At 45.8% G+C, this 9,373-nt stretch overlaps 1 protein-coding gene across 2 annotated transcripts in view; it reads left to right on the top strand.

Annotated features, from left to right (window-relative positions):
* Window positions 1-6,373: 6,373 nt before the first annotated feature.
* Fmn2 (formin 2) overlaps window positions 6,374-9,373 on the top strand; it is a 279,413-nt gene continuing 276,413 nt past the window's right edge. The window contains exon 1 of one of the 2 annotated variants that reach the window (XM_087906102.1): window positions 6,374-8,160. In XM_087906102.1, coding sequence (XP_087762228.1) covers window positions 6,600-8,160 — 1,561 coding nt within the window. In that variant the 5' untranslated portion in view covers window positions 6,374-6,599. The remainder of the gene's footprint in view (window positions 8,161-9,373) is intronic. The other variant, XM_048436401.3, reaches the window with a different exon arrangement.

Here is a 9,373-nt window from a genome sequence, read left to right as displayed (position 1 = left end):
TACAAGCAACACATATACAGAAGGACATCCCACCTCAGGTGGCCTTGAGTGTCCCAGTTACAGCCTTATAGACAATATTGGTAACTCTCAAAGGACCTTGAAAAGGAATGCTCAAAACCACGTTTATTTGTTTTTCACTTTTTCTTTTTTCTTTTGGATAAAAGAGATTTTAGAGTAATTCCTAAGGTGCCTTGGTTAGGATTGTAATTTGAGAAGATGAAACTATAGGTTTCAAAGGAAGTTAGAGCATGTCTTTTAATTCTAATGTTTTTTATGCTTGTCTGTTTTGTGAGAGTCCTAAAAATTGCTTGCTTACCACTGGGTAAAGAGAAAGGCCATGTTGAAGGTCACATACACTGTGACCTTAAGTGTCAATCATGTTGAATTAGCATTCTTTTTAAGTTATCTCTGTGTAGACAACCTTCCCAGCAGATGTCACCTGTACTGGAGTTCTTGACTCAATGGCTTAGAGGCTGAACCAAGCTTGAGACTGACATGTCCATTTTCTTTCTCACACCCCCATAATCTGTCTTTCTATTCTTTCTCAGTGTGTTTGTTCTGACTTTTTTTCCTTTGCTTGTTTTGCTGGGGATCAAACATGTTGCCTTGGCCATGCTGAGCACAGATTCTTTGTAAGCTATGTCCACAACCCCTGGACTTGCATTTGAGTGATAGAGGACACTGTTCAACAGCAGGTAAGTAGCATGGCCATAGCTGGGGTTAGATGATCTACAGGAGAGGAGGGAACCATGCTAGAGAAATGTCAGAAAGGCCATTGAAGTTGTGCTGGCTTAAAATTTGTCATGCAGAATGAACAGATGGAATTTGGTAGGTGATTCTTCTGTGTGAAGGATGTGAGAGGAGGGGGCTCATGAAGACAACTGTTTCCAGTATAGTCACTAGAGAGTAGGCTTGCGCCAGGGTGGTAGTTCTCAATCTGTAGACTATCAACAGCCCCAATACATGGGGTCTGGTCAAAACTGGAATCCCTCAAACCCCTCTGAGCCCAGATTCTTTTAAACACATTCAAATGCTAAACAACAGCTTCATGCTGAGGAGAACAGGAGGGAACCTAGCAGGATGGAAGAGGAGTTTGATAAAAGGGAAGAACTTATGCTCCCCCAAAGGACAGCAAGCAGCAAACAAAGAAAAGACACCCGAATGCAACAGCTCTGGTTATGTACAGGATATCTGGATTCCAATAGCTCTGCTCAAGCCTTTTCACAGGATCTACCAAATTCCAACTCGTGTGCTCCTCCCTCTCATCCTGAAACTGCTGTGCCTGTTCCAGACCATGCCATGCTCACCATCATTGTGTTCTCTGCCCTGCTTCCGAACAATGGGCATCATAGGAGCCTGATCTCCATTCTCCACAGACCCCCAAAGAAAGGGAACAAATCCTTCTGCCCTATGCCTACCAAGGGATGTGAGTAGGGCCCAATAGTTCTGCTAGGCATAGGAAGCTGTCCAGACTGATATTCCCTCAACCACACCATAGGAAACCCAGAAAGGCTTCTTTAAAAACAAAACAAAAACAAACAAAAAAAATTCAAGAGGTCTTCCAGGTGGAATGTGTAACCCAATTTATATTTAAGCACAGTCATAAATATAAATGCCCAGACCTTTGTCTCCTTGTATTTGGAGGTTGCTTACCTCTGAGTTTCACTAACTAAAGAAACTGCAGAGTTAATCAAACCCCTTTCCCACACATGGTGGAAAACGAAGTTCTGTGTTTTAAATCTGTAGATGAAAACCTATTTTACTCTTGAGCTGCATTCCCAGCTCTAAAATAATTTTTCCTACCCAGAGGAGGTCCCACTATGATACCCAGGCATGGCTAGCTAGCTAGCACTCCTAGTCACACTGACTGATGTTGCCTTAGCCAGCCCAATATGGCAGATGTGTACTGCCTCAGCCCACTTGCTTGCATGCAACTCTAGGTTCATTCCTCAATACTATACACACACACACACACACACACACACACACACACACACACACACACACACAATATTGGTGTGAAGGTCAGAGAACAACTGTTGTAGCTGAGTTTTTACTTTTCATCTTGTCAAGGCAGAGTCTTGCTCCAGTGCTAAGCTCCCTACTCCCAAATAAGAGACGTAGGACCGATGAACAGGCCAAAAGAGTAGGCAAGACTGGCTGGAAACGAGGGGAGATAGACAGCCTGCAGAAGCTAGGAAAGATAAGAAAAGGGTTCTGAGCAGATGTCTTGGACGGTAGAGGACTGCCTCTGTAAGCCTAACGGCCTGAGTTTAATTCCAAGAATTAATTCCTGTGAAGGAAGAGCCAGATGTGATGAGCCCCACCTGTAGCCCTGACACTCCTACAGCGAGAGGAGACAGAGACAGGAGAAACACCTGGAAGCTCACTGGCCAGCTAGGCTGGATTTGAATCAATTCTTATTGTCCAAGTTATCTTCAGCTACTTTCCATGGGTACTGGTGAGCGTAACGAACGGATTTAGCAAAACTGGCCAAATACTAGCACCCAAAGAGCTTCTGGTTCAGTGAGACTGTTTCAAGAAAATGAAAAATAAAATCAAGGGCAGAGGGATCAAGAAAACACACATGGCATGAACACTGGACCTCCACATTCACAACCATGTGTACATGTACCCTAATGCATACATACACACACTAACACCTCACATGTATACACACAACACACACACACACACACACACACACACACACTATCAGATGTGTTTAGAGATGAAGACAAATGAACAATATGTACAAAGGCAAAGAACCAGCAAGACAGAGAGAGGAGAGATTGAGGAAAGTAATAGGGAGCAAATATAAGCAAGTTACATTGGTATATATGTTTTAAAAAGGTCATAATTAAATTTATTAGTTTTATGGCAACTAAAATTTAGAGATCACAAGATGTTAAACTGACGACATGTGAAGTACAGATGCTTTGACTTTCAGTTTCTGATACTCTTTCAGGAATACTAAGTTCTAATCAGTCATAGTGACAATCTTCAAAACAGATGAGGATCTTTTTTTTTTTGGTTTTTGTTTGTTTTCAGCTGTTGTCAGCTTAGATGCAGAGATATCCTTAGCAGTCCACCACAGGCTGAACAATGTGGTGCTGTTGTAAGAAATCTATGACCAAAATCTGTAGTCTCAAGTCCTGTCTCAGCTGCTGCTGTCAGTGAACAAACCCCACAGCCTCTGGGAACTACTATTTAGTAGTGAGAACTTGCCTACGTCAATACCCACATGTGTGTCTCCAATGTGACTTTTCATATCATAGAGTTTTTTGCTTATCAGTATGTGCTGATTATATTAAGTAATAGCATTCATTGTAATATTTCTGCATATGCATACAAAGTACTTTTGAAGCAGGATAGAAAGACAAGGGAAGTCAAGGAGATGGGACACAGGGAAGAAACTCTTCATTCTAGGGTTTCATTTTCTGCTCAGAGAGAATCAAAACTATTGACACAATTTATGTGATTAAGACCGGAGCTGGGTGTGTGTGGTGTACCATATCTATAATCCCAGAATTTGGGAGGTCAAGTTAGAAATCCAGACCAGCCTTAGCTATGTAGTGAGCCCAAGACCTGCCTGGGCTATATGGCACCCTGTCTCAAAAAACAAACAAACAAAAAGAAGAAAAAAATTGCTTATGGACGGTTTGGAGATGTTATTCAATGGTAGAGAGATATAGCACTATCAGCAAACACACACACACAGAGTGAGTGAGAGGGAGAGAGAGTGAGAGAGAGAGAGAGAGAGAGAGAGAGAGAGAGAGAGAGAAGGAGAGAAAGATTGCCTACGGAGAGAACATTTTCTTTTTCTGAGAGATATTTCAAACAAGGATGTTGAAAAAAATAAAAACAAAACTATGCTAGCTTGGGAGCCATATTGCTGTGACCTTTGTGTTTAAAAGTATCAGGGTTGCTGTCCCACCCTTAAACCTAAACAATACCCCTCATGAAACTATCTTACAACTTCATTTAGAAAAACAGAAATCTTAACCATGCATTGGTGGCACATGCCTTTAAGCCTTTAATCCCAGCACTCAGGAGGTAGAGGCAGACAAATCTCGGAGTTGGAGGCCAGCCTGGTCTACGAAGCAAGTTCCAGGATAGCCAGTCCTACCCAGAGAAACCCTGTCTGGAAAGCAAATCAAAAACCAGAATTCTTTTTAAAATAAGTCTTTCTACATTTTATTTATTGTGTGTTTGTTCTACATTTTAAGATGAGAGAAATACATAATCTTAAGGGCTATGTTATATTTATTGCTAAGATACCTATAAATTCTTCTCTCTCAAGCTCCAACACCTATGCTGTCTCCCTGCCCATCTTCCCTGTCCTTCCCCCTCTGTGTCAAAGCTTAATTCTAAAGCATCTACTATCTCCTAATAAATTAAATACTTAACAAATTCTTTAGCTACTTCACTCGGACTTCTGACATTTTTTTCTGTGTCTGTCTTGAGGGTGGGCTTTACCTTCCTGGAGGTCCCAGAGTGGGAAAACTCTGTCAGGCTGCAGGAGGCAGCCATGGCTACTCCCAGCTGCTACTGCTGCTGACAATGTGATTCTCTTCATCCCCATGGCTCTCCATTGTCCTTCCTACCTCCTGGTTCCTGCTCTCTAAGTGTCTCCTTCTACTTTTGTGACCTTATAATAGAGCTCTGTCAACCCTGCCCTGCCCTACAACTGCCACCTATTCTCCCACATTCAAAAAATGTGTGTGTGGGGGAAAATCAGTATTTTCACTGCTTCTTTTCTTTCAGCTCCGTTTTCCCCTCCCCCTGGCCTTCCAAACTTCTTTGGTACATCACAGAAGAAAATAGCAAAGAGACAAATAGGTCTAAATCAAAGATGTCCCAATAGAGAAAGAACAAAAATCAAGATTCAAAGTACTGCAGCATTCAAAGAAGCCGAGAATTCTAGAGGCCCACAGGCAAATTGTGCTCTGTGTTTGGGGGTGGGGGGGCGTGTCTAGAAAAGAGGAGAGAGTAGCCTTATGAAAGAGGTGAAATAAAGGCTTTTCAGGCTCTCGGGATCCCTTGGAAACTGGAGTATTACCCTGGCACAGTTATTAAAGCTGTGTTTTTCAAACTGTTTACTCAAAAAGGCCACTTAAGTTCAATAATCCACCTGCCCCAATGAACGCTTGTTTCAATGACCATAGTTTGAGAAAGGCTAGGGAATCACTGTCTGATTTCCAACAAAGAAAGACATTTTTTATTGATGCTACTTTTAATGTATAAAAAACCTGCTGTTTTTAAAAATACTAGTGATGCTTTAAAACACTTAACAAAAACTATAAGTCAATGTCTTTAAAATAAAGACAAAAATTCACAAATAAAAGTGTTTGTGTTCATCTAGGTCTGAAACTTAGGAAGTCCTGGCACTGGACAAAGTGTGTCTGGATGGATTTCCTTGAGAAAGCGGCTCTCCTTTATAACATAATGTCTAATTTCCTGTGTTTGTACCAAGGGCATTTCTTTTCTTTTTCCTTTTTATATGAGAACACATTGTGACATGTTTAATATTGATGAGGTTGACCTCCTGGGAGTTATAATGTATGCACCCCCTTTTAAATACAAATGTTGTCTAATTTATATGGTAAACACATAGAATTTTGGAGATTAGCATTTTTAATCAGCTTTAATCTCAGTATTTTCACTTTTCCCTACCTTTCTTTTCTCTGTCCAGAAAGGTCCCACAAATCCACTTTGGAAATGACAGCTATTTTCTGTTCTTGGAGATGTGTGTGCAACAGGCACAGAGCCTGGGGAAGCAGCACACTCACAAATCTTAGAGTGTGCAAAGCAATGATCAACGTTTTAAGAAACAGAACAGTACAACCATTCAACAAGTATTTGAACTGGGGCCACGAAGAAGTAGGCAGACTCCTGTGTGTGTGGGGGGTGCTGTATGTGTGGGGTGTGTGTGGTGTCTGAGTGTTCCTTCCTGATATTATGGCACTTCTGACCTGAAATTGGGCTTCAGATTTTCTCTCGTGTCCATTTTTTCTCATTGCTGGTCTACGAGCTTTGAAGTTTCGTGTAAATGTTCCAACACTCCAGTTCTTGAAAAGAGGGCAACATTTTTTTTTTTCAAAGTGGGGATTAAGACCCCAGAGATAACCTAATAGGAATATCCTAAATTCCATGCTAGTTTGGGCTACGTAGACACAGTTTCGGGAACCCCCATCTCCTAATTACCAAGTCCTAGAGATAGAAACCTTTTTTTTTTTTTCCTGCTTGGTTGCAGGAGGAGCCAAAGGGGGCACTGAGGGGGCGGCGGCGGTGGGCGGGGAGCCAGGCCAAGGCTTGAGTCCTGTGCAGCCATTGGTGGGGAGTGCGAGCTGAACTGAGCATGTTCGCGCCCGCCAGCCAGGGCCGCAACCACAGCCGCAGGGACGGCAGCCGGGAGAGCCACCGCGCATTATGCAAAGCGGCAGCAGATGTGAGCGGGGCCAGCTGGGCGCTCCTCGGCCTCCCCTCCCAACGGCCGACCCAGCTGCCTGAATTGTCCCGACACTCCCCTGGCCCTGGCCAGGGCCGACATGGCCTGAGTACCCCCAGGCGCGGCGGCGCAGTAGCGGGGTTGGAACATGGGGAACCAGGATGGGAAGCTGAAGAGGAGCGCAGGTGATGCCTCCCACGAAGGCGGCGGCGGCGGAGCGGAGGATGCCGCGGGGCCCAGGGATGCGGAAACCACAAAGAAGGCGAGCGGGAGCAAAAAGGCGCTCGGCAAGCACGGCAAGGGGGGAGGGGGCAGCGGGGAGAGCAGCAAGAAGAAGAGCAAGTCGGATTCTAGAGCCTCGGTGTTTTCCAACCTGCGAATCAGAAAGAACCTGACCAAAGGGAAAGGTGCCGGCGACTCGCGGGAAGATGTGCTGGACTCTCAGGCCCTGCCGGTCGGGGAGCTGGACAGCGCTCACTCCATAGTCACCAAGACCCCGGACCTCAGCCTCTCTGCTGAGGAGACGGGCCTATCGGATACCGAATGTGCCGACCCTTTCGAGGTGATCCATCCAGGTGGCCCTAGGCCTGCCGAGGCTGGGGTAGGGATCCAGGCGCCTGCGGAGGATTTGGAAACTGCGGCAGGAGCGCAAGATGGACAAAGGACCAGTTCTGGTTCGGACACGGACATCTATAGCTTCCACTCCGCTACGGAGCAGGAGGATTTGCTCTCAGACATCCAGCAGGCAATTCGCCTGCAGCAACAGCAGCAGCAACAGCAGCAGAAACTGCTGCTCCAGGACTCCGAGGAGCCTGCAGCGCCCCCCACTGCCATCTCCCCTCAACCTGGGGCCTTTCTGGGCCTGGACCAGTTCTTGCTGGGACCTAGTAGCGAGGCTGGAAAGGACGCGGATCAGACACAACCGGTGAGATCCGACTTGCCTCAGACCACCAAGTCCCCAGTGACTGAGCATCCTCCCTCCTCTGGAGGCCACTTGGCCTCTGAGACTCCCGGCTATGCGACCGCCCACTCCGCAGGCACAGACTCTCTCTCATCTCCAGCCTTCACATTTCCTGAACCTGAGTCAAGGGAGGGCGCAACCGGAGCCCCAGCTCCCGAAGCTGGGGACACAGATGAGGAGTGCGAGGAAGATGCTTTTGAGGATGCCCCCCGAGGCTCTCCAGAGGAGGAATGGATTCCAGAGGAGGGCGAATCTTCACAGAGGCCGGAGGAAGAGCCGGAGGAGGGGATGCGAGGGCCCAGTGTCTCGGCAGTAGCTTCTTTGCCTGGCAGCCCTGCGCCCAGCCCACGATGCTTCAAACCTTACCCACTCATCACCCCCTGCTACATCAAGACCACCACTCGGCAGCTCAGCTCTCCCAATCACTCCCCGTCCCAGTCCCCCAACCAGAGTCCTAGGATCAAGAAGCGACCGGAGCCTTCCGTGAGTCGGAGCCCCAGAACTGCCTTGGCCTCTGCTGCGGCTCCGGCAAAGAAGCACCGGTTGGAAGGCAGCCTCACCGGCGGCCTTAGCCGCTCAGCCGACTGGACAGAGGAGCTAGGCGTCCGGACGCCTGGGGCAGGAGGCTCTGTGCACCTGCTGGGGCGCGGGGCTACTGCGGATGAGAGTGGTGGCGGGTCCCCTGTGCTGACCGCCAAAGCACCCGGGGCTGCAGCGACAGCTGATGGCTTTCAGAATGTGTTCACAGGTGAGCACGCCTGCCACGTATCTCTGGTGGCAGGTAGCCTGCCAATCAGGGCCTTCCTTTGCAACCCCGCCCCTCCACATTCTGAAAGGCTCGACCTGCTATTTGGAGATCCTTTTGCCACCAGACATGTCTCCTGGGTGGAAAACCTTGGGTGTGCTTAGTTTTCTATTCTTTGTCAGAGTAGTAAAAAAAAAAAAATTTGGCTGTCTGTCCTACATCATCTAAAGAGAGGATTGTTAGGTTCACCAACCCTCAGATTTCCTCTAGGCAATATTAACCACTTTGGTGCCTTGTTACCTCTGCTGTCCTTCATGTCATTTTTCTCCCATTCCATATTTTCAGTTTTAAAAGAATAGACCTGTGCATAGACCTTCTCTATATTGCAGGCACACAACAATTGTTTAAGTACATTCTAAAAGTTATGGCTGACAACCTCTTACATATAGTTTCTATCCTGTAGTGACCAGGGTACCACGCAGGTACTTTGTGACGTTAAGTGATTACCCTGTTTGCTAATGCAAGCAAGTTTGACATATACTATTAGTAAATGAATAAATAATAGACCATTAGTAATCTGTTATTTATTTATGATTCTAAGGATTGAAAGTGGGGCCTTTTGCTTACTAGGCAAGTAAGTACTGTGCTACTGAGCTGTGTCCTCAGACTTTTGAGATAATTTTTGTTTTGGTAAAGGATCTCACTAAGTTGCCGAGGCAGGCCTTGAACTTCCCTTGCTCAGCCTGCCAAGGAGCTAGGATGGATTGATGTCTTTCTGTTTTGTGAGTGAGAGCAGGCTGAAATGTGGGAATGTTGAAGACGGGAAACTGAAAGCATAGGAATCCCACTGATGCTGTCTTCCCTAGCCATGTGGTTGGTGGACTTCTATCATAGACCACAACCAGGCTTAGCTTCCTGGGCTAAAACTCAAGTAGCAGAAATCACTGCTAATGTCTGTTGGCTTCCTGTTTACTCAGCATACTGATTATTGAAAAAAAAAGACAATATTTAAATATGAAGACAAGGAAAAATATCAGCATTTTTTTGACAGTGTTTGTTGGGTTTCAGATAAATACATAGATATTTAAAATTTTAAATGCAATTATTTGTATTTAATACAATTTAAAATTTGTTTCGTTCTGTTATTGTAATAAATAGACTATCAGTTGGATGTGTAACAAGTGCCCGTCACCTCAGCATTTGACAGGCAGCAGTA

This window comes from Myodes glareolus, chromosome 5 (genome assembly GCF_982192425.1).
Source record: "Myodes glareolus chromosome 5, mMyoGla1.1, whole genome shotgun sequence".
Taxonomy (NCBI): Eukaryota; Metazoa; Chordata; class Mammalia; order Rodentia; family Cricetidae; genus Myodes; species Myodes glareolus.
The sequence above is the reverse complement of the archived record's forward strand: the minus strand, read 5'-3'. Positions and strand labels throughout refer to the sequence as shown.